Source organism: Pelobates fuscus, chromosome 11 (genome assembly GCF_036172605.1).
Source record: "Pelobates fuscus isolate aPelFus1 chromosome 11, aPelFus1.pri, whole genome shotgun sequence".
NCBI lineage: Eukaryota > Metazoa > Chordata > Amphibia > Anura > Pelobatidae > Pelobates > Pelobates fuscus.
Window position 1 is genome coordinate 22497359 of NC_086327.1, and position 26120 is coordinate 22523478.

Here is a 26120-nt window from a genome sequence, read left to right on the forward strand (position 1 = left end):
TATATTTTTTAAATTATTTTAAAATAAACCTTAATGTACCCATTATATTTACACTTCAGTAATTTTTACATTGATAACATATCCAGATACTGTGTTAGCAACAACTCTACTGAAAGGGTTAATAAGAAAAAAATCAATCCATGCAAAGTCTAAATTTAGTTTTCTCAGTAGACAGCATACCATTTTTACTTTCACTTTCATTCTCTGCAAACATTATAAAAGAGGAGATAAACAGAAAAAGCTGCAAACAGATGAAGACTGCTGTACTGGTGAATCCTGAAAGGTAAATTATAGGGTGAGTTTGTGTAGGAATAGGGCAGATCATTCATATGCCTGTGCTTTAAAGAGTTTACTAATTATTTTTCATTTGATAAAACTGCATTTAAATGATTAAAGCCTTGATTAAATATTTTTGGATATGATTTTAAAATGATTTTTTCAAATGTTAAACTATCAAAAAAAATAGTGATTTTTAATAAATATCAGAATATTACAATATTTTTCATGATATTAAATCAATTTAAAAGTTTATAAAATATTAAAGGAACACTATAGTCACCTAAATTACTTTAGCTAAATAAAGCAGTTTTAGTGTATAGATCATTCCCCTGCAATTTCACTGCTCAATTCACTGTCATTTAGGAGTAGTGATGTCGCGAACACAACATTTTCAGTTCGCGAACAGCGGAGGCGAACTTCCGCAAACGTTCGCGAACCGGCAAACCTATGTAGGAGAAACAGTCCCTATGTAGGAGGAACAGTCCCTATTCTGCTCTGTGTCAGTGTGTATCAGGGATCCTTAGGATAGGTGTCAATCCATATCTGCCAAGTGACCCTATGTAGGGGGAACAGTCCCTATTCTGCTCTGTGTCAGTGTGTATCAGGGATCCTTAGGATAGGTGTCAATCCATATCTGCCAAGTGACCCTATGTAGGAGGAACAGTCCCTATTCTGCTCTGTGTCAGTGTGTATCAGGTATCCTTAGGATAGGTGTCAATCCAGATCTGCCAAGTGACCCTATGTAGGGGGAACAGTCCCTATTCTGCTCTGTGTCAGTGTCTGGTGGGAGTATCTGCAGTAATACAGAGTGTCTGGAGGGAGTATCTTCAGTAACACAGGGTGTCTGGAGGGAGTACCTGCAGTAACACAGGGTGTCTGGAGGGAGTATCTGCAGTAACACAGGGTGTCTGGAGGGAGTATCTGCAGTAACACAGAGTGTCTGGAGGGAGTATCTGCAGTAACACAGGGTGTCTGTGGGGAGTATCTGCAGTAACACAGGGTGTCTGGAGGAAGTATCTGCAGTAATACAGAGTGTCTGGATCTGCAGTAATACAGAGTGTCTGGAGGGAGTATCTGCAGTAACACAGAGTGTCTGGAGGGAGTATCTGCAGTAACACAGAGTGTCTGGGGGGAGTATCTGCTTGTAACATTTATATGCACTGAAAAAAAAAATTGGAGAAAAAAAATGGTTGCAGCTTCAGAATGAATCTAAAATGGATGCTGTGCATTAGGTGGGAGGGTCTGCAAGGGAGGGTGTGCTGCTGATTGGCTGGAATGTGTCTGCTGACTGTGAGGTACAGGGTCAAAGTTTACTCAATGATAAAGTATAGGGGGCGGACTTATCATCGCATGTGTCCGCCCGCGGAAGCGAACGCGAACATGCTATGTTCGCCAGGAACTATTCGCCAGGAACCATTCGGGACATCACTAACTGTCACTCACTGTCTCTATCCATCTCTCCTCCAACCTTTCCTTTTATCCCATCTCATCCTCTTCTTTCTTTCTATCTCTCTCTCCTATTCAGAGATGCTTTTATAATAATGTATAACCATAAATAATGCAGCATTGGTGGCTGCAATTTTGTATTTGTTCTTTTTGGATAAACTTAAAATAAACTGAAAAATATTTTATTTATGTAATTCTTAGATATTTTGAATGTATGATATATTTTTGATCTTTTAAAATATAAAAAAAAACAATTGTAATAGTTTATCCAAACATTAAATCGAGGTCTTAATTTATATAAAAGAAATGTAAGATCAGCCAGCAGGCATATAGTTAAAAAAAAACTCAATAGTGCCATGTAGTGGCTGGCCAGAGCTTGTTAGCCAGTCACATCATTAAATTGCAAAAAAAAAAACACAACATTGCAAAACAAATAAGAATAGGAAGATCAATATGACTCCTATATTATAATGGAGTTTAAATGGGTAGGAGACTTTAAATTAAATAATAGGTGATGGACAGATCACTGTCCACCTCATTTCCCCCACCCATGGCCAGAGGGTAGAGGACTAATAAATTACAAAAAATGAGGGGGACTTCCTAATGTCTGTCCCTGCCCCACCCTTGGTCAACATTTGGGAGCTACTTATTAAATGAGAGATATAGTGTCCCCCGCTGCCCCAACACATGGTCACCCTGCAACTGGGGGTTACTAATTGTACACTGGGGGAGATCAACAATTATTCTTTGCAGCTCTGAGGGCTATTTAACTATTTGCCCATTAATTACTGGCATGGTCAGTGTGCAAATAGATTCTTTTCAAATCTGGACCCGGATTTGAAGCATTCGGACCTGTATTTCAGACATCCGACGGCGTATGGTCAGGCTAAAATCTGGACCAAATTCAGATCATTTGGGGCCTGAATTGCGAAAAAAATATTTTTATGGGGCTAGTCCTACTGTAGCCTCTCCATCCTGGAACAGGATTGGGTACTAGCACTATTCCCTCCCAGGGACTGGACGACACACAGTCCTGGGAGCTCTAGTCCTTACAAGGACTCTTCCTGCCGAATCCTCCCCAAGCTGGAACAAGGTGCTAAGCAGTGATTAGCCCTTTCCCCTCTCAGTAACTTGAAGACACATAGTTCTTGGAGTACAACTCATTTTAATGTGCCAAACTTGTCCTTTTATGCACAGACCCCAGCAGGGGTTCTCCATTGTATTCAACACAACCCCCTCCCAGGAATCTCTGGGCCTGGGAAATAATTAAGACCGGTAAGCTAATTATCTCCCAGGAACAGAGAGTCCAATGCAAAATATAAAAAAGTACCCCAAAACATAATAAAAACATAAAATAACCCCACAAATAATACATCCCAAAATAGCCCTGATTTGAGCACCCAAGTTCTCCAAATAGTGCTCAGATCCATGCAGTGTCGGGAAACGTCACTGTGTTAAAGTAGGCAAATTAGGCAGTCACCTATGGCGCCCCTTAGGAATTCCCATCAGGGAATTGGGCACGAATGGAGGGTCCCCTGGGACCGTTGATTAGCTTGTGGTTAACCGCAAACCGCAACGCCTTGTGCGGTTAATGAGCGGCACACTCCGCTTGACGGGTGGTCGGCCATTCGGTACTTCGAGGGGTGACGAGGTTAAGTGGCGGCATACGCCAAAGGCTGGGTGGTCTATCGTTCGTACTGACGAACTAGGCTTTATAGCTGTTCGTATAATCCGTTCGTATGAACTGAATGCCAGAAACATAGGCTTTACATGAGAAGAAGTGAAATATAACAATACGATGGGTCTTTGTAACAATGCTCCCTTGTGGAACACTCTGGCAGACACTGTTTGACCCCTCTTCGGGGCAGATTAAGGCTGTCCAGACTGAAGAGTTATGCTGGACTGAGGTCGGTTTGTCGTGATAACCCGTCGACATTGCCATTCTGTTTCCCGCGTCGGTAGGTGATAGTAAAATTAAAATTAAGCTCCAGCGTAACAGTCGGCCATTATCCCTAGCGACCCGGTTGAGCCATACCAACGGGTTATGGTCTGTAACCAGAGTGAACTCTTGTCCATACAAGTAGGGAGTCAATTTCTTTAGTGCCCACACCAGGGCCAAACTCTCCTTTTCAACTGCGGCATAGCTGACTTCCCGTGGTAGGAGTTTTCGTCTGATGTAGGCAATCGGGTGCTCTTTCCCATCGTCTCCTATCTGGCTGAGGACAGCTCCCAGCCCGAACATGGAAGCGTCTGTATGAACAATAAAACGTAGGGCAGCCAAGACATTACTTAGAGCAGTTTTTAGTGTTTTAAACGCTGTTTCACAGTGGGGAGACCACAGGACCTGTCGAGGAAGATTTTTCTTCATTAAGTCAGTCAGGGGTTTGGCAATGGCACTGTAATCTGGTATGCACCTTATGTAGTAACCCGCTGTGCCCAGAAAGGCTAATACCTGGGTCTTAGTGGTGGGGGTGGGCCAGTTCGCGACCGCCTCTATCTTAGCTGTCTCTGGTCTCTGCTTCCCGCATCCCACTTGGTGTCCCAAGTATTGCACCTCAGCCATTCCAAAATGGCATTTCTCTGGTTTCAGGGTCAGGCCCGTGGCCCGAATATGATCCAGGACCATTTCCACATGGGCTAAGTGTTCCTCCCAGGACTCACTATGGATCGCTATGTCGTCCAGGTATGCGCAAGTAAAATCCTGGAAGCCATCAAGGAGTCTATCTACCAAGCACTGGAATGTGGCGGGTTACCTTAAACGAATGCCGACTTGGGTATAGCCTCCCTGGCCAGGGGAATTTGCCAATAACCTTTACAGAGGTCAATGGTAGTTAGATAGTTTCCCCTGGCTATGCGATCCAGCAGCTCATCTACCCTGGGCATGGGGTATGCATCGGTCATGGTTTTATCATTAAGTTTCCGATAGTCCACACAGAATCTGGTAGTACCATCTTTCTTGGGTACCAGTACTACCGGGGATGCCCAAGGACTATCGGAGGATTCAATGACCCCTAGCTTGAGCATCTCAGTTATCTCTATTTTTAATCCCTGCCCGGACCGCCTCGGGGATCCGGTAGGGGGCCTGTCTTATGGGTTGCTGCCCTGGGGTGTCTACTTGGTGAGTGTACCCTGGTTCCTGTGAGAACATTGCCTGTTTTTCTTGGAGCAGTTTGTGTAGCTGCTCCCTCTCCACTGGGTTAAGTCTATCTGCACTTGGCTCACTATATCAGACGGGTCATTCTGGGTTAAAAAGTCGGGTATGGGCAGGCTATCGGGGTCTTCGGATGCGGGGCTACATATGGCCAATACATCTTCTGGCTGTTGAAGAAATTCTTTTAACATATTTACGTGGAATATCTTTCTTAGGTTCTCGTCGTGACAGCTGGCAATCACATAGGTAGTGTCCCCTCTTTTCTCCACTATCTGGTAAGGTCCCTGCCAGGCTGCCTGCAACTTGTCTGCTTTAACCGGCTTGAGTACCATCACTTTCTGTCCTATACAAAAACTCCTTTGTCTCGCTCCCCTGTCATACCAGACTTTCTGTCGCTTCTGGGCCGCCTGGAGGTTAGCCTGGACCGACCTGGCTAGTTGCTCCATGCGGTCCCTAAGCTCCAGTACATAAGGTACGATGGGGACTCCAGCATTCTCCGTCTCTCCTTCCCAGTGCTCACGGATCAGGTTCAGGGGACCCCATACCTTATGTCCGTACAGCAGTTTGAATGGAGAGAATCCGGTTGTTTCCTGGGGCACCTCCCGGTAAGCGAACAGGAGATGCGGCAGAACATTTTCCCAGTCTCTATATTCCTGTGTAAAGGTTTTTAACATCTGTTTGAGGGTTCCATTGAACCTCTCACATAGCCCATTGGTCTGAGGATGATATGGGTAGCTGAGTAGGGATTTTATTTTGCAGACATGCCATAGTTGTTGCGTTAATTCCGCCGTGAACTGGGTGCCTCGGTCGGATAGGATCTCCTGCGGAAATGCTACCCGAGAGAAGACCTGTACCAAGGCATTGGCTACTGTGTCTGCCTGGATATTAGATAAAGCCACGGCTTCTGGATAGTGAGTAGCGTAGTCCACCACGGTAAGAATATATCTCTTTCCGGATGGACTAGGGGTGGCAAGGGGCCCTACTAGGTCGATGGCTACCCGGCTAAACGGTTCCTCTATAATTGGCATGTTCACGAGATGTGCCTTAGGGTGGTCTCCTCTTTTGCCTACCCGTTGGCAGACCTCACAGGTGTTGCAATATGTGCATACATCCGCATGTACTCCGGGCCAAAAGAGAGTATGGGTAATACGTTTAAGAGTATGGGTTATGGCTAAATGTCCGCCTAAAGGGATATCGTGACCACTCTGAGTATATCACGTCTATACTTATGGGGAATGACCAGCTGTCTCCTATAGTTCCCTTTCTTTTCGGTATGTCTGTACAGTCGGCCCTGCTCCCATGCGAAGGTCTCTTGGTCTGATCCCCCAGTCCCTGTGTCAGCTCTCTCCTTATATTTCTGAAGGGTCGGGTCAGTTTTAGTTTCAGCCTCAAAGGCTGCAGGGGTATCCCAGGGTAATGGGGACGGGTGATTAGTCACAGTCGGGTTTGGTCTTACCTGAGTCTCCCGCACTGGTGAAGGGTCTCGAGTCATACCTGCTTGTGACCGGGTCGTGACAGGATGTGCCTCCGAGTTGTAGGAAGGAGCATAAGCAGAAGTCATGGGTCCCAGATCGTTGCCTCAGCTGGTAAATTATCCATGACTCCCACCCTCACAATGCCTTTCCCCGCACCCCAATCCAAATGTACTTGAGCCGTAGGTAGTTTGTAAATATCCCCTCCGGCCACTCGGACAGCAACAGTGTCCGTGGAGCGCTTATGTGCTGGGACCAGTCGACCTTGTACTAGGGTGATAGTGGCCCCCGTGTCTCTCAACCCCTGTATGGGGCAGCCCTCCAGTAAGACCTCCTGTCTGTGGTGTTGCCGGTTGTCGTTCGCGGCATATACAGGGTTAGCTTTGTGCAAGGGTCCCAGATGTTCTTCCAGGGGGCTTTCTTGTTCAACACAAAAAGCGCGTGCTGGGCGGTTATTCCCCGATTGAGTCGTATTGTAATTCCTCGAGGGGTAATTGTTGTTGAGGGGGCAATTAGCAATAAGATGCCCCGGCTGCTTGCACTTGTAGCATGTAGGGCAGGAGCGCTCTGGGGTGTAGGAGCTGGGTGGTCCGGCATATCAGGTAGGTCCCGCCGGTACAGGTGTACGGAACTCCGTTTGTGGGTTTGGTCAGTCCCTGGTTTTGTTCGGGAGTTGTTAAATTCATGTACCCGTGTTCATCAGCCAGTCTCGCTGAATCAGCCAGTCTGATTCATGTACCCGTGTTCATCAGCCAGTCTCGCTGCCTCGTTGAGATCACCCGGTCGTCAGTCTTTTAACCACTCTCGATCTTTTTGCTCAAGTCCCTCATAAAAATGTTCTTCGGCCGCTGTGACTGCTCGACACCCATTCATCCAATGAGTAGCTGCTCTCCGCATTCGGTGTGCCCATTCGGCATGGGTATCATTCGTCTTCATTTTAGTGTTGCGGAATTGCCGGCGGTACGTGTCCGGGGTTACCGCGTTCCGTTTCAGTAGCGTGTCTTTGACAAGCGGGTATTGGGCTACTTCCTCGGTGCTAAGAGTCCTGAAAGCCTCCATTGCTCGACCGGCTAATTTCCCTGCCAGTATCCGCCAGTATTAAGTATTAAGTCGTTTAAAAACTCATCATCCCCATCTCATTCTCCACGAAGAGTTTAAATGCCGTGAACGGGATCTTCGATTGCCCCATTCCTTCCGTGGGGTTGCCGTTCGTGTTGACGGTGTTCCCGAGTTGTGCGGTTCTCATGCTGAGCTCATGGGCTCGAGCTCTTTCGATATCCGCCTCTGCCTCCACCATCAACTGTCTCACTAGTTCCACGGAAGGGTTCGGCCCGTATAGGGGGAGCCTTTCCCTGACAATTCTTGTCTTTTCATCATTGGGTAGTGCCGTGGGTTCTGCCATGGTGAAACTCTGGTCCATCTTGGTTAGGTCCGCGATTAACTCTCTCCTTGGACGATTACTCGCGTTCCCACCTCGGCTCTCGAGTAAATCTTTCAATGTGGTGCGTTTCACCTTATTGTAATTGCTCTCCATCCGTTCCGTACCTCTCTTAGGGATTCCAGGATGATCCCGCCGCTGCCACCAATTGTTACGATTGCCTCCGGTCTAGCAGGAGGTTGGATTGCTTGGATGTCCTGGTTCCCGAAGTCAGAGAGTCGAACGATGCTCCAGTCGGTAGAAACCTGCAAATGTAGAGTCTCCCACTAGCTATAGTAAAGCTAGGATTCCCGGATCCCTACAACACGAGTTGAGGCTGCGAGTTGAGTGTAAAACAAACTGACTTTACTGGCACACATGCATGGCAATTTTTGCAAGTCCCCAGGTCCAAGGACAGCCCCCTGTGGACCTGGTGGGATACAGGTACAATGCAACAAGTCAACCAACCACAAGACATTGTATCTTTCAAATTAGTACCCGCCCAGCTTGGAGATAATGAGGCCAACGGTAACACAATCTAATTATCTCCAAGCTCCCAAAAGACCATGCTTTATTCTATTCCAGCAAACTGCATAAAAATATATAACTTAGACATTATTAATAACATAAAGTCCATTATACGAATTGTTCGGTAGCTCAGATCTGGACGCACCAATACGAATTGTACGAACTGTACGAATTGCGCCCAGATCCCACGAACAAAACGGGAGATTTCTGCCATATAAAGTCCTGTTCGGTAGTTTGATGGTAAGACCTCGATGGCGGCCATGTTTTTAGGTCCGTCAATGGACAGCGGGCCCTCAACTCTGTACTTATGGAGCGGAGGTTGGGTAGATAGTCATACGAATCCCCGCTACCAGTCTGGTTGTCCCTGCCGATCGAGACACGAACGGAGACCGCCCGGAAGGGGTACTTGAACTGCGGTTAACCGCAACATGAACGTTCTAATTGATGCCACATGCCAGAACGTAGGTGGTCCCTTATTCGTGAGTCTTTCGGTAATTTCCCTTCGGGGAATTGGGCACGAATGGAGGGTCCTCTGGGATCTAGGGTCCTCTAGATTAGCTTGTGGTTAACCGCAGACCGCAATGCCTTGTGCGGTTAATGAGTGGCACACTCCGCTTGCCGGGTGGTCGGCCATTCGGTACTTCGAGGGGTGACGAGGTTAAGTCTGGGTGGTCTATCGTTCGTACCGACGAACGGGGCTTTATAGCAGTTCGTATAATCCATTCGTATAAACTGAATGCCAGAAACATAGGCTTTACATGAGAAGAAGTGAAATATAACAATACGATGGGTCTTTGTAACAATCACTGAGGGAGGGGGGTGGAGGATAGACCATAGTGTGAGGGGGGTAGAAGAGAGACCACCTTGGGAGGGGGAGGGAGGAGGTGAGGAGAGACCACTAAGGGAGGGAGGGGAGGGGTGAGGAGAGGATAGACCACTGACGGAGGGGGGTGGAGAAGAGATCACTAAGGGGGTGGGTGAGGAGAGGCCACTGATAGTGGGTGTGAGGAGAGACTACTAGGGGCGTGGAGGAGAGACCACTATGGGAGGGGGTGTAGAGACCACTTTGGGAGGGGGGGTGGAGAGACCACTAAGAGAGGGAGGAGGGGTGAAGAGAGACTACTAAGGAGGAGGGGGGAGAGGAGAGACCACTAAGGGTGGAAGGGAGGAGAGACCACTAAGGGAGGGAGGGAGAGGGGGGAGAGGAGAGACCACTATGGGGGGTCAGAGGAGAGCAGAGATCACTAAGGGGGTGAGGTGAGAGGAGAGATCACTAATTGAAAGGGGGGAGAGGAGAGTACACTAAGGGAGGCGGGGGAGGAGAGTAGAGATCACTGAGGAGGGGGGGAAGGAGAGACCACTAATAGGGTGGGGGAGAGGAGAGACCACTAAGGGGCAGGGGAGAGCTCTAAAGGACAGGGGGCAGGGGAGATCTCTAAGGGGAGGTAATGGAGAGCACTAAGGGATGGGGGGAGCACCAAGGGACGGAGGGGGTAGGAGAGAACACTAAGTGAAAGGAGGGGAGAGCACTATGGGAAAGGGGGCAGGGAGATGACTAAGGAACAGGGGAGATCACTAAGACACAGTGGGGTATGGGAGAGCTCTAAGGGACAGGAGGGGGAGCAGTAAGGGACAAGAGGGGTGAGAGGCTTAAGAAGGAGGGAAAGAGAAGCACAATGGGGCTGGTAGGACTCAGGCCATATCCTACCCCACAAACTCTCTTTCACACTACACACACAATGCTTCCCTATACATACACAGAAACACTCAATGCATCCATACACACACACACAGAAACACACTGTGCTTCCCTTAGACACAGAGAAACATCCAATGCATCCAAATGCAAACCAAAAATTGGTTTTGCCCCATTTGTTATGGGACTAGTCCTACTGTAGCCTCTCCATCCTGGAACAGGATAGGGGACTAGCACTATTACCTCCCAGGGACTGGACGACACACAGTCCTGGGAGCTCTAGTCCTTACAAGGACTCTTCCTGCCGAATCCTCCCCAAGCTGGAACAAGGTGCTAAGCAGTGATTAGCCCTTCCCCCTCCCAGTAACTAGAAGACACATAGTTCTAGGAGTACAACTCATTTTAATGTGCCAAACTCGTCCTTTTATGCACAGACCCCAGCAGGGGTTCTCCATTGTATTTAACACAACACCCTCCCAAACATCTCTGGGCCTGGGAAATAATTGCGTTAAAGACCAGTAAGCTAATTATCTCCCAGGAACAGAGAGTCCAACGCAAAATATAAAAACAAAAGTACCCCAAAACATAATAAAAAAACATAAAATAACCCCACAAAAAATTCTCCAAATAGCGTTCAGATCCATGCAGTGTCGGGAAACGTCACTGTGTTAAAGTTCTGACCAGCTGCACACGTGGTTTTATGCCCAAAATAGTTCCTGGGCATTTGGTGCTTTCAGGGCTGGCGCTTCATTTAGGCAACTTAGGCAGTCACCTAAGGCGCAAGGGTTGCTGCCAGGAGCGCCAGCCCCTAAAACGCTGCAGCCGCCTGAGCACTCTATAGAGAGCCTCAGGCATCTGCACCACTGCCCGGGCCAGCGCCTCCATGAGGGTGCGTCAGCTCGGGGGTGCAAGAAAAGAGGGATCGGCAGGAGGGAAGCGCACAGCACTTCCTCCTGTTAGTCCCTCAGTGTAGCGTGGCCGAGCTACGGTCTGCAGTATAGGAAACATCCGCCGAACTGACAGGAAGTGCTCACTCATTGGCAGATACAGGAAACAGAAGCTCCTGTATCGTGAACTGGACCACCCTACCTACAACAGAGGTTGGGGGAGGTAGAATGGGGGGGAGAGACCACCGTGGGAGGGGGGGGTGGAGGAGAGACCACCATGGGAGGGGGAGGTAGGTGGTGAGGCGAGACTGTGGTGGTGAGGAGAGACTACTAAGGGAGGGATGGGAGGGGTGAGGAGAGACCACTAAGGGAGGGAGGGGTGAGAATCCATTTTTGCCTGTGCAGCCAAAAATCCTTGCACTGGCCCTGCCTGGGTGCAGCGCCGATGTCCCTTGGCGCTGGCTCAGTTCCACCCACGCTCCTCCCCTGCCAACGTCCGCCTGTGGGGTAGAACTAATGTGCATGTGCATCTTGCACGATGATGTTTCTCTTTTATATTATATAGGAATTGTATTACCTTGCAGGAGGTAACAATAATCACTGTGTATGCTTCACTAACTCATTTATGTTGCTTGTGTACCATTTATATTAAGTGTAAGAGTGACAGTACACTTTGGGTTTTCTTCGCTGCATTGGATTGTGTTTTTATAAGCGCCAATTATTTATCCTTAACTGTATCATGTTTTTTTATGATAAGGCAAAGCAACGTAATGCCACATTGTAGCCCTGAGAACACAGTAACCACTGATGTGTATTGCCCCAATGGACTTTGCTTGTTGTGTGCGAGTGGTAGATTCTTGTTATCTATATTTCGAATTCTCTAGATACAAAAATGTCCAGAGAACAGCTGATGCCAGAACCCAAGAGTCTGATTGAAAATGATGAAAATCACAAGCTAACAATCAATGAAGAATCGTTGCAGATACTTACCAACATGAAAGAGCCTGTGGTCGTTGTGGCAATAGTAGGGAAATACCGAACTGGAAAATCATATCTTATGAATAATCTAGCAGGTTACAAAAAAGGTAAATTGACTGCAAGTACTCTTTAATTGCATTACATAGAACTGCTCAGTGTTTGAATCTCATAGTAGTAAAAAATGATATTAGTCTCACCTTTCCCATCCCCAACAAGGCGATAAAATTGTTGAGTCATCAGGATCTTCTGGAGCCTCAATCAGGAGAATTGCACAGCAGTCCCCTTTCATTAACGCACACTATGTGCAAATGTTTGAATATTAATAATGTGCACATGCATTCATACATTCAGATGCCTCCATTCTTCTTTCCCTATCCCATACTGAGTGGTGTGAAAATTATGTTTTACTTTTAGCCAATGTTCAATGTGTTCTAGGTTAGTGATAAGTAAAGTTCTTCATGTCTTCCTATCCACTCACTCAGTGTGCAAAGGGTTATTTACTTAAAATATTGCAGTTGGTAACATAAAAAAAAATCAGCCATGATGCTTGTAATCTACAGAGTCATTGTGGAAAATGTATTCCAGAAAAATTTAGAAATGAGTTTAGAATAAATGGGTATCATTTTCCATCCAGTGATATTCTTGTCCTTACAGCTCACTCCTAGCCATAAGTCTGTCCCCATCCTCCCACCTAGTCGTATCTCACCCACAGCCCTGTTTACAACCCTCTGCCTCCAAAGATAGACATATCTCCACACCCAGGACCCATAACACATTTATCAGCATTTGTTTTTGAGGAGGTATCAGAAAGCAAAGCTGGACTAATGGCACTAAGTGGCATCAACTTTTTAAAGAATTTGAAGGTTAAATGGCCAGCAATATAATTTACATAATAAAGAATTAATTGTATGGTCATTGTTATATCACACAACTTGTATTCTCTCCAGGATTTTCTCTTGGATCTACCATCCAATCTAAGACTAAAGGGATCTGGATGTGGTGTGTTCCTCACCCAACCAAACCAGGACATAATTTGGTTCTACTGGATACAGAGGGTCTGGGGGATGTGGAGAAGGTGATTACTTAAATAATGTATTTAATATACAAGAAATGACTCTGTATGTGGTCATAAAAGATAATTAGTGTTTGTTTAGTTTACACCATTTTGGCTTGTAATCTATTGTTTGAATCTGTGAGTATAGTGAGTATGCTGCTGTATAAGTGTACCTCGATTACATTGCAGGGGGGCAGGTGGTTTTAACACTAAAGGGTCAGAAATACATGTTTGTGTTCCTGACCCTATAGTGTCCCTTTACATTTACAATCAAAATACATATGATGTTTACTTAGTAGTTAGTTCTAGTATTAATGAAAAGGAAATGATTTGGTTTTCAACTTTAGGGTTTGGGTTCTGAAATGTTGGAAAATGAAATTGTTTAGGATTTGGGAGTGGATATATTTTGGGATAAGGAAAAATGGGTGTTTAGAGAATATGCAGTTTGAGGGGTTATATGCAAAGTATTCACTATCCAATGCCTTCTGTATTCCAGTTAGCCCTCTATGACTTGGGGCTTGATTGGGAAGGGGTCCGCTCCACAGCAGCAATTACCATAAGTAGCAACCCAATATGCAAATAAATCACAATGACAAAGGAAAACAGTTGTATTAGTTACAAGAACACATGGGCATAACACAATAAATTAAGCAAATGCAATATGAGGAAACGGGCAGGCCTCCGATTCAGGCTTCAGGAGCAAGGGAGCAGGGTCACTGGGGTTCAATATACTGGAATAACGGGAACTGGGTCTCCAAGTGCAGGACATAGCAAGCAGGGCCTCCAGGTGCAGACCATAGGGAACTGAACATAGGGATCAGGACCTTCAGGAGAAAACACAGCGAGCAAAGCCTCCAGCAGCAGGGTGATGGAAGCAATGCCCCCAGGAGCAAGACACAGGGAACAAAACAAAACCAATGAATTGGCATGGAAAGAGGGGTACTACATAACTACAAGATAGGGCCAGCTAATTACAGAGGCAGATCTCTTTAGTCTGGGTGCAGCAGCATGCAAAAGCACCACAGAAAGGTAGTGGCACTGTGAGGTACTGCACCAAACTGAAGAGCTCATAGAATCCTTACAGACTGCTATAATTGCAGCAAGAGCTGTTATACAGTGTGTATCCTTCATTGCTTTTCCTGCTCCTCCTGCACAACATTTATGAGAGTCTGTTAGCAGGCAGATGAGAATTGATCCCTTCCAGAGCCTCACATACAGACACTGCAAGAGCAGGGACAACACTGTGTTTTCCAGCCTCTAAAACTGTTCCTGCAGCTCTGACTGACTACAGGAGGGCATTGTCCACAGCTCCCGGCACTTATCTCTCCCCATCAGCCCACTTGAAACACCGAAAAGGCACAAGAAAGGCGAATCCACTGTTTATGATTATTTGTCTTAATTTGCTCACTATTTTCATTATGTCACCTTTATAATATTCCTGCTCTATTCATTCAGGGAGACAGTAAGAATGATGCCTGGATCTTCTGTCTGGCTGTCCTATTGAGCAGTAACTTTGTGTTTAATAGTGTCGGCACTATAGACCAGCAAGCAATGGAACAGCTACAGTATCCTTTACAGAAACATATCTTAATATTTCTGATGAGTTGACAAAATATACTAACTGTATAATTCAATTTTCAATAGATGCTCATTCATTTTCAAATGAAGGCAGAAATTAACTTTGTTTTGCATTTGCCCAAATCCAAATTACAATTTGCTAAATGAATGCATTTTCAAAATAAATTTCACGAAAAACAAAATTTGTCATAAGATGATTTCTTTTTTTTATAATTCTGTAAAAGCAAATTCAGCAGTGAGGTCCTCAAGATACCCTTAATATTCAGAAAGAGAGCAGCCCATTCCCTCCAAACCAAATGTGTGACAGATACGGGGATACACTAAAATGTCAGACAGGGCCGGACTGGCCCACCGGGATACCGGGAAATTTCCCGGTGGGCCGCGGCATCTGGGGGCTGCGCAAGTATGTGCCACCAGGTGGCCGGTCCGGTGACACACTCAGAGGGGGGCCGGCGGCCGCGTTCCAGGCTGGAGCCGCCGGGCCGGATCGCAGCCTCGCCGGTCCGGCGGCACTCCTACTGCTGAGGGCTGAAGGGGGAGGGAGCATATCTCTACCATGCTCCCTCGCGGTTCCCACAATTCACAGCACGGATGCTGCTGGGGATTGTGGGAACCGCGAGGGAGCATGGTAGCTATATGCTCCCTCCCCCTTCAGCCCTCAGCAGTAGGAGTGCCGCCGGACCGGCGAGGCTGCAGTGTGGAACGCTGCCGGCCCCCTGACTCCTCTGCCGGCCCCCTGACTCCTCTGCCGGCCCCCTGACTCCTCTAAGGTGGGTGGGGGAGATGGGGGGGGGGGGGAGTGAATAGAGAGAGAGACAGAGGGACACAGAGGGGATGGGGGGGGTGAATAGAGAGAGAGACAGAGGGGGTGGGGGGTGAATAGAGAGAGAGAGACAGAGGGGGTGGGAGGGGTTGAATAGAGAGAGAGAGACAGAGGGGGTGGGGGGGTGAATAGAGAGAGAGAGACAGAGGGGGTGGGAGGGGTTGAAGAGAGAGAGACAGAGGGGGTGGGGGGGTGAATAGAGAGAGAGAGACAGAGGGGGTGGGGGGGATGAATAGAGAGAGAGACAGAGGGGGTGGAGGGGATGAATAGAGAGAGAGACAGAGGGGGTGGGGGGTGAATAGAGAGAGAGAGACAGAGGGGGTGGGGGGGTGAATAGAGAGAGAGACAGAGGGGTGGGGGGGTGAATAGAGAGAGAGACAGAGGGGGTGGGGGGGTGAATAGAGAGAGAGACAGAGGGGGTGGGGGGGTGAATAGAGAGAGAGACAGAGGGGGTGGGGGGTGAATAGAGAGAGAGAGACAGAGGGGGTGGGGGGGTGAATAGAGAGAGAGACAGAAGGGGTGGGGGGGGTGAATAGAGAGAGAGAAACAGAGGGGGTGGGAGGGGTTGAATAGAGAGAGAGAGACAGAGGGGGTGGGGGGTGAATAGAGAGAGAGAGACAGAGGGGGTGGGAGGGGTTGAAGAGAGAGAGAGAGACAGAGGGGGTGGGGGGGTGAATAGAGAGAGAGAGACAGAGGGGGTGGGGGGATGAATAGAGAGAGAGACAGAGGGGGTGGGGGGGATGAATAGAGAGAGAGACAGAGGGGTGGGGGTGAATATAGAGAGAGAGACAGAGGGGGTGGGGGGTGAATAGAGAGAGAGACAGAGGGGGTGGGGGGTGAATAGAGAGAGAGAGACAGAGGGGGTGGGGGGGTGAATAGAGAGAGAGACAGAGGGGGTGGGGGGGTGAATAGAGAGAGAGACAGAGGGGGTGGGGGGGTGAATAGAGAGAGAGACAGAGGGGGTGGGGGGGTGAATAGAGAGAGAGACAGAGGGGGTGGGGGGTGAATAGAGAGAGAGACAGAGGGGGTGGGGGGGTGAATAGAGAGAGAGACAGAGGGGGTGGGGGGTGAATAGAGAGAGAGACAGAGGGGGTGGGGGGTGAATAGAGAGAGTGACAGAGGGGGTGGGGGGGGTGAATAGAGAGAGAGACAGAGGGGATGGGGGGTGAATAGAGAGAGAGACAGAGGGGATGGGGGGTGAATAGAGAGAGAGACAGAGGGAATGGGGGGGGGTGAATAGAGAGAGAGACAGAGGGAATGGGGGGTGAATAGAGAGAGAGACAGAGGGGATGGGGGTGAATAGAGAGAGAGACAGAGGGGATGGGGGGTGAATAGAGAGAGAGACAGAGGGGATGGGGGTGAATAGAGAGAGAGACAGAGGGGGTGGGGGGGTGAATAGAGAGAGAGACAGAGGGGGTGGGGGGTGAATAGAGAGAGAGAGACAGAGGGGGTGGGGGGGTGAATAGAGAGAGAGACAGAAGGGGTGGGGGGGGTGAATAGAGAGAGAGAAACAGAGGGGGTGGGGGGATGAATAGAGAGAGAGACAGAGGGGGTGGGGGGGATGAATAGAGAGAGAGACAGAGGGGTGGGGGTGAATATAGAGAGAGAGACAGAGGGGGTGGGGGGTGAATAGAGAGAGAGACAGAGGGGGTGGGGGGTGAATAGAGAGAGTGACAGAGGGGGTGGGGGGGGTGAATAGAGAGAGAGACAGAGGGGGTGGGGGGGGTGAATAGAGAGAGAGACAGAGGGGATGGGGGGTGAATAGAGAGAGAGACAGAGGGGATGGGGGGTGAATAGAGAGAGAGACAGAGGGGATGGGGGGTGAATAGAGAGAGAGACAGAGGGAATGGGGGGGGGTGAATAGAGAGAGAGACAGAGGGAATGGGGGGTGAATAGAGAGAGAGACAGAGGGGATGGGGGTGAATAGAGAGAGAGACAGAGGGTATGGGGGGTGAATAGAGAGAGAGACAGAGGGGATGGGGGGTGAATAGAGAGAGAGACAGAGGGGATGGGGGTGAATAGAAAGAGAGACAGAGGGGATAGGGGCGGTGAATAGAGAGACAGAGGGAATGGGGGGGTGAATAGAGAGAGATACAGAGGGAATGGGGGGGGGGTGAATAGAGAGAGAGACAGAGGGAATGGGGGGTGAATAGAGAGAGACAGAGGGAATGGGGGGGTGAATAGAGAGAGAGACAGAGGGGGGGAGTGCCACAGGGAGAGGGGGGAGAGTGAGACACAAGGGGAGAAAGAGGGGTGAATAGAGAGAGACAGAGGGGGAGGGAGAGTGCCACAGGGAAAGGAGGGAGAAAGACAGAGGGGGGAGAAAGAGAGGCGAATAGAGAGAGACAGAGGCGGAGGGAGAGTGCCACAGGGAAAGGGGGGAGAGTGAGACACAAGGGGAGAAAGAGGGGTGAATAGAGAGAGACAGGGGGGGGGAGAGTGCCACAGGGAAAGGGGGGAGAGTGAGACACAAGGGGAGAAAGAGGGGTGAATAGAGAGAGACAGAGGGGGGGTGGGGGTGGGAAAACTCTAGCCCTGGAGCTACAGGCTAGAGTTCACTCTCACCACTGCGACCACCAGGGATTCCTGGTGGTCCAAGTGGTGAGAGTGAACTCTAGCCCCATACAAACACTGCCCCCACACACACCATACACATTCACACACTGCCCCCCCCATACACACACACAGACCCCCATACACACATTGCCCTACACACACAGCCGCCCATACACACATTGCCCCACGCACCCTACACACTGAACCTTTCACACACATTGCACCCCTCACACATTGCACCACTGCTCCTATACCCTACTACAGCCCCATATCCCAGCAGACCCCAGGTAAGTTGTCAAACTGTACTTAAACGGTTTGACTATTTACTCTGGGAGCGGGTCCCGGCACAACTGGCACCATACCCACTACACAGAGCAGTAGTGGTTATTGTGCACGGATTATTTCTTTAAATAATCTATTGGTTCCCCCTCCTGAGATCAGGCTCTGGATCCGCCACTGATTATATATATATATATATATATATATATATATATAATTATGCCTATAATATTTACACATATATTAATGTACATTTATATATGCATAATACACTGAGAAATGTCATTGATATGTACAATATGTAATAAGCAGATATTGGCCCAGTCTTGTTGCTAGGTACATACTCCAGCACAATAACATATTTAAAGTGAAGAGTGCACCCACAGGACCTCAAAATAAACAAGATAACGTAATTTTTTACAGTTGTGCCCTACATACATTCACCATTTCAGTCCCATTACCAAGCTTTCCTTAATATGTCATGATAGTTGGACTGAAACATTGGTTATATGCAAAGGCACGTCTGCTTAAAATAAATCTGCACTCTTTTTTTTTAAGCCTATGAGTGCTTTTTTTCACGTTGGAGTAATAATTTTAATTTTAAGTTATCTTTTCTAACTCTGTATCTGCACGCTATGCTGGCGCGACGCATTATGGGGCTGGTAAATAATTTTTTTCCAGGGCTGCTTTTAATTCCCAGTCCGGCCCTGGGAGCACTATAGGGCTAGGAACACAAACATGTATTCCTGACCCTATGGGGTTAAAACCACCATCTAGCCACCCTGGTCCCCTCATGCCTCCCTAAAAATAGCAAAACCTTACTTTTATTCAAGTCTGGGGATGCTAGCTCTGGCTCTGTTTCCAATCACAATCCTAGGATTGGCTGAGACTGACAAACAGGCAGATCAGGGTGTCAAGGGTGGTGGTCCGAAGACTGGGACCCCTGTGCCTGATGTAATTTATGTTGAATCTTCAGCGTGGTAGTGGATAAGTAGGGTCTGGTGCAGGGTAACCGCACGCCCCCTGGTGTTGAGCACCAGCGTTTGTGTGGCCACTTACCAAGAGCCTGATGCAGCTTATACAGAAACCAGAGCAGAAGAATGCTGAGATGTATCCAGTACTAGAAACAAGGTAAGACTAGATTAGGCACCAAACTAAAAAGCAAGACAAAAGCAAGAAAACTAGTAGAACCCAGAACCAGAGAAGGATAGAAAGCAAAACCCAGAACATGTACACAATACAAAACGGAAACGTTAACAGAACATGGGCAGGACAGGACAGGACTGTACATGGACTGGGAATACAAAATAAAACAAGACAAGAGATAATAGGTGTGACAAACTCCAATTTTTCTGTGAGTTTGCCACGAGTTTTTGGAGGGGCCTGTTTGCTTGCTTACCCTGTGACTATGGGCCCAGCAATATACACATTTGTGAGGATATGTTATGTTTTGGGGTACTTTCTGAACTTTGTGAAAATGTGTTTTTTCTGCCTGGAGATTATTGAGTTACTTACAGGACTTTACTCAATTATCTCCCAAGCAGAGGGGAGGGATTGTGTGCTGTACATGGGCATGTCACAGACTATATGTTTGTTTTGATTGGTCTGTGTCCTTTGTGTTCCTATGCCCCATCAGGTCCAGGGGGTGTTCCTCTGGCCTGAAGAATTGTATTAAAGCCAACCTGACCCATTAAAGCTCAGATCACGGCGAGATCCCAACCAAGCTGCGGCAGTTTGTGGGGTTTGCAGTAGTTTTGGTGCTCCAGCGTAGTGCTTATGGAACTCCCAAGTACTAAGAAGCAGCGATTGAATACTGTCCATGGTTGATGGGTAAGGGTGATACTGAGCAGCTCTCCCCTTTATCTAAGGTTTAGATTTTGCCAAGGAGAATAAATAATTAGTGACTGAAAAAAGAAGCAACCACAATTAGTTTGATGAAAGGAGATACTTTCTGGTTAATGAGGCAGTTAGTCTGTACAACTGCATTGCCTTTAATCTATTTAGTTATTTATTGTTAAACAAATGTTGTTGTTTTTTATAGCTAAATTGGATTGGTGGGTAAACTATGTTTTAGTCAAAGGGGGAAAAAATCAGAACAAAGAAAATAGGCGAAAAAAAAAACACACTCAAACAAATCTAGTTATTAGTTCACCACTACCCAAAACACTATTTAATTAATGGCCCCTAGCATTTTAAAAGTAAATTATTTTTCAAAATATTTGCATTTTCCTTAAAATGTCTCAGATATGTGTCTGAATTAACAAAACGTATTCGCGCAAAATCTTCACAGATGAAAGATGCGGATGAATCTACTGCATTTAAAAGGGTTTTTCCATCCTTTACATGGTGCATCCGAGATTTCAGTCTGGAACTGGAATTTGATGGAAAGCAAATAACTGAAGATGAATATCTAATGATCTCCTTGAAGTGCAAACCAGGTACCAGTCAAGGAATGCACAGACACCTACAGCAATTGTTAATGTAGCTTGTGTTTAACCATTGTTATCGAAAAAAACATAAAAATATCAGAAGCCAAATTAGCAATCAGGATTAACCAGGTGCATACATTACTGAATTCTAAGTGTCTACCAACAGTAGAAAGCACTGAGCGTGAAGTCAGGAATGTAGTCCAGGACAAATTTGTTGGAGGAGAAGAATTACAATGTTTCTCACAGCAGGAATCTGTATCAAATCGTTCTTGGACTAGATTCCTGGCTTTGTGCTCAATCATTTCTACTGTTGTATTTACTGTGCAGGAAGTATACATTGGGCTTGCTGCATTCAGGAAGTCCTAACTGCAAATGTCCTCTCATTCTTGTATATAAATGAGTAGCAGTCACATTATAATATGAAAGGAACACTGTCACCATTTTTTAAAATATCTTCATATATTCTTTGTTATAATATACAAGTTATTTTTTTTAAATTCACATATATTCTATTTTTTTTTTTTAAGAATTCACTTGCCTAGCATTCTAATTCCTCCTTTCTAACATTAATCTTTGTGCACCTTTGGTCGGATTATCATCCATCTAACCCAATGGTCACACTTATGCCATCATTTGTTGTCTAAAATGCTCCATTCCTTTTTATCAATTTTGTAGCTCGTCTCTGCACTTTTTCAAGTGCTCTGCTTATGATAATTGCATATGATAATTGAGCTGAAACACCCATAACCCCTGCAGAAACCTGATGTGTAGTGTTATGAGAAGAACTCAGCATTGCCAGAGAAACCCAACAGAACACCATGACTGGCTAAGTTAATTCCTGGTGTCGGCACAGGTCACTGCAGAAGCGATAAAGCCTGGAATTTACAATGAGTGCAGGAACTTCAAATGTTAATGTCTTCTTTTTTAAACATTTTATTTTACTGTTTAATTTGTGGATACAGTATTATTATATTATCTATAATAATACATTGGAAGCAATTATGTGAACTCCAGCCAGGAGTGTCCCTTTTGCTTCTATCATTCCATCCATTTTCTCTTTCTCGGGAGAGGAGCACTGTGCACTTCCCTCCTGCACTTCCCTCCTGCACTTCCTATAGACATTTGCGCCCCTGGGCCGGTGCACCCTAAGACGTCCGACTGTGTTGTCATATTGATGCGCCGGCTCTCTCTAACTAGGAGCCTCCTATCCATTCCTAAGCCCCTCCATCACTTACAAATCATTTCTGCTTGTTTCATGTGTTTCATTTCTCACCACCTTAATTTTTTTTTTTGTAGTGATTTACAAAAGGTTTTCTGGCTTTGAAAGGTCGGGATATGACATCATACCCAATGGTATATTCTCCATAGAGGCACATGGAGACAAATACAAATAAATCTTTTTATTTTATTGTATAGTCAGTAAAAAAGGATATTGACTACTGACATTTTAAAACTATTTTATAAATTAAAAAAAAAGAATTAAGGACATGTTCACCTTTTCCCAAACTATTTTTCTTCTAGAAAATTCTGATGACGACATTAAAAATAAACAAGCTAAGGAATTCAACTTACCAAGAGTGTGTCTCATGAAGTACTTTCACTCACATAAATGCTTTGTGTTTGAACGACCTGCTAACTCCAAAAAGCTTAAATGTCTGGAAGATCTGGAGGATGGTGACTTGGATGAGGACTTTGTGAAACAGACTAAAGAGTTCAGTAATTACGTGTTTAAGAATGGCAGTGTTAAAACCCTTTCAGATGGAGTTGTGGTTACTGGAAGAAGTAAGTGAAGGTGGAATGGCATTTAGTAGAAATTTTTTTATGTATTTAACTGTAAAATTTAGGTTGTTTTTTTTAGAAATTAAATATTTTATAATGCGATTCTTTATTTAATGTAAAATATGAATCTTATAAAAAAAATGTGTGTGTTGTAATTTGGTAAATGAAAGATTTTGATATTTTGGACACTTAATACAAAATAGATTTAATGCAAAACAAATATTTAAATAAAAAAAAAAAGAGAAAAAAAGACACTCCTCTGAGCAGCCATTTTTCAACAGAACCTTTGCTTCAAATCCCACAGTCACTCAGTAGGTGGAGGAGTGGGAGTGCCATTACAAATTTTTAATTTACTAGAAAAAATGAACCAGGACAAGGCAAATGTGTATCATAAATAGTGGTTTCTATTCTATTTTTTTTTTCATTTCCCTAATATGCAGTTTAGTTACTTACTCATATCAAAAATCATGAGAGGAGGGAGAGTTGGGCCTGGCAGACCCCAGGTAAGAAGTGAAACTGTTCTAAAAAGATTTTACGACTTATACTTGGTGGGTGCCAGGCTGCATATGGCACCATAACCTACTCTAGTTGCTATTAGACGTGTGCCATTAGTTTTGTTCCGAATGTACATTCGTACGAACTTCATGCCATTCAGATGCTTATGAATGTCCGAAGTGCCGAGGTTCCGAAGTGCTGAAGTGATTTTGATTTCTGAAAAGTGACAGCACAAGAGGGAGGGAAAATTACATGAATGATGACAAAAATCTTGATCAGTAAGCCAATTCATTTTGTGCAATATAATGTTTGCCAACTCAATCCAGTTTTACTATTCCCTGTCCAATTAAATTAGCAGATTTTTGTGATTGATGTGATTTGTGATTTGTCACAGACACTTGGCCAATGAAGGCACACAGTCATTGAGGTGAGACAGTATATAAGTCAGGGTGTTGGCTTGCATTCATGTGAGCAGACTAGTTGTGATAGCACAAGAGACAGAGATAAAATTACATTAGAGAGAGTTTTGCCTTTTTTTCCTTCAGCATTGTGTTTCTTTTTTTGAAGAGGGGGGAGAGAGTGTGGCTGTGCAAGCCAGGTAGTTGTATTGCCAGGGTGTCTTTCTGCTGCACTGTAACTTTGCCACAGGGATTAAATTGTGTTTAGTTTTCTGTGATTTAATTTAAATAAACATTTAATAAAACAAAAGAAACAATAATGGATCGTCCACGTCCTCCTCTCTCCTAAACTCTCCACAAAGATAGTGTCACAGGGGTGAGATTATATAGTATCTAGAAGTGTTGCATGCTGGTAGTGCTCCCTGATTGGCTGCACTATCTGTGCAGTGAAAAGATCATGTTGTAAATTGTATATATATATACACTAAACTAACACTTCTAATTATTAACTAAACCCAGACCACTTTAAGATTAAGTGACCTGGGTGCAGCTATGGGCCACTATGCAATGTAAACATTTAAGAAAAAAAAAAGGAAACACACAAATTTTTTTTTTTCAAAACGAACGACATGCCAAACTGCCAAATGCCCGAAAGCCATTGGTCCAAATTGCCGAAACAGAAATTTTTTACTTACCCGAATTTCCGAATCAAACCAATTTTTTGGGCCCATGCACATCCCTAGTTGCAATGGTGCTTGAAATGTTGATTTAAAACTCTAACATCATCAAGCAAACTACTGCATTACTTTTAGTAAACTCATCTGTTTAACCAAATACTCCAAAACCATAAAAAAACACTTGAGGTTGCAACTTTATAAAAGTACCAACTTCAAGAAGAATTAGCATTTTATGAACTAACAAAGTACCACCCACCCAGCTGTCAAACGCCTTGGCTTGGGTGATCTTCCTGATTGCTTTATGCCCCAGCACACACAAGAAGCTTATGCTTCTCATAGCACAACATTGAAGGATTCTCTATAAAAGCATTGCAGAGAGGCTGATTGCCATGCATGCAATGGTGGAACTACCGTGGTCACAGCTGCGACCAGGCCCGTCACTCCAGGGGGCTCAGCCGTCCTTCCGAACCCTGCGACCGGGTGTCCGCCGGCATTGTGGTGCGGCCACAGCCACATGAAACAACCGCAGGTGCCGCATTGAAGGGGCCCCATCGTGTGGGCCATGTGTGGCGGTCTGCCTTAGTATCACTGCCACGAATGCCCTTTTCCCAATAAACGAAAACAAATAATCCAAAAGGTAAAATATCACCGATGTCCCATAACCCCCACACTGTAGCGTTACTTACCTTATCCAGGGGCTGGTCGCGGTCCTCTCTTCGAGCCCTGCGCGGTCCTGTAACAAAGCATGGCACCTAGCGAGAGGCCTATCGATAAGTTGTTTGTTGACGTTCCCGAGAGACGGGAGATTCTGTCATTATATCATGATACTAAGACTGCTGGACATCCTGGTATTACCAAAACGATGTCAGCTATTTCTCGATATTTTTGGTGGGGTTCCTTACGCAAGGATGTCACCGACTATATAGGTGCTTGTACTACTTGTGCATGTATGAAATCTTCGAGTAGAGTTCCTTATGGGCTTTTGCATCGGTTACCCGTTCCCGAGAGACCTTGGTCTAACCTATCCATGGATTTTATTGTTGAATTACCCCCTTCGAATGGTAACACAGTCATCCTGATGATAGTAGATCGGTTTTCCAAAATGGCTCACTTTGTGTCTCTTCACAAGTTGCCCACATCCAAGGAACTGACTCTTATCTTCGCTAGAGAAGTATTTTGGCTACATGGTATTCCCGTATCTATTGTGTTCGATAGGGGTAGCCAATTTATTTCCAGGTTCTGGAAAGCCTTTTGTTCGGAAATGGGTATTTCTCTCTCATTTTCTTCCGCTTACCATCCCCAGTCTAATGGAGCTGCTGAACATGCCAGCCAGTCTCTGGAGTAGTACCTTCATTGTTTTGTATCTCACCATTAGGACAATTGGTCTGACCTACTTCCTTGGGCTGAGTTTGCTCGGAATAACGCCACTCATGATTCTTCCGGCAAAAGCCCCTTTTACGTTGTCTATGGCCAGCATCCCGTTGTTCTTCCGGCTGCATTCTCCTCACAGGGCATGCCAGTTCTGGATGAGCATTTGACTGGTTTGCGTAATACTTGGGAGCAGGTTCAGCGTTCTTTGGTGGATTCCGCTGCTCGCCAGAAGGCTCAGGCTGACAAGCATCGCAGAGCGGCTCCGTCTTATGTTGTGGGGGACAGGGTTTTGCTTTCTACGCGGAATATTCGCCTCCGGGTCCCTTCTATGAAATCGACTCCCCGCTTCATTGGTCCTTATCGTATTCTACATAAGGTTAATCCTGTTTCGTATGCCTTGGGTCTGCCTAAGAATTTGCGTATTCCTAATGTCTTTCATACCTCATTGTTGAAGCCTTACGTACGCAACCGCTATACCCGGCATACTCCCCCTCCTGTCTCGGTGGAGGGTCTTGAGGAATTTGAGGTTTCTGCTGTTCTTGACTCTCGTTTCCTTAGGAGTCGGCTTCAGTACTTGGTGCATTGGAAGGGCTATGGGCCTGAGGAGCGCTGTTGAATTTCTGCTGATGCTGTTCACGCTCCCCGCCTTGTGCGTTCTTACCATTCTCGTTTTCCTGCCAGGCCTGGCCCTACCCGCCCGGAGGGCGTGTCCTCAGGGGGGGTACTGTAGCATTACTTACCTTATCCAGGGGCCGGTCGCGGTCCTCTCTTCAAGCCGTGCGCAGTCCTGCAGCACGAGCCGCGCACGGCTCATCCGATGGCTTCAC

At 46.2% G+C, this 26120-nt stretch overlaps 1 protein-coding gene across 1 annotated transcript in view; it reads left to right on the forward strand.

Annotated features, from left to right (window-relative positions):
* The first annotated feature begins 251 nt into the window (after positions 1–251).
* Positions 252–26120, forward strand: part of LOC134576774 (guanylate-binding protein 1-like) — a 73867-nt gene continuing 47998 nt past the window's right edge. The window contains exons 1-6 of the mRNA XM_063435479.1: positions 252–295; positions 11761–11961; positions 12802–12929; positions 14364–14473; positions 20389–20582; positions 22095–22355. Coding sequence (XP_063291549.1) covers positions 11769–11961; positions 12802–12929; positions 14364–14473; positions 20389–20582; positions 22095–22355 — 886 coding nt within the window. The 5' untranslated portion in view covers positions 252–295; positions 11761–11768. The remainder of the gene's footprint in view (positions 296–11760; positions 11962–12801; positions 12930–14363; positions 14474–20388; positions 20583–22094; positions 22356–26120) is intronic.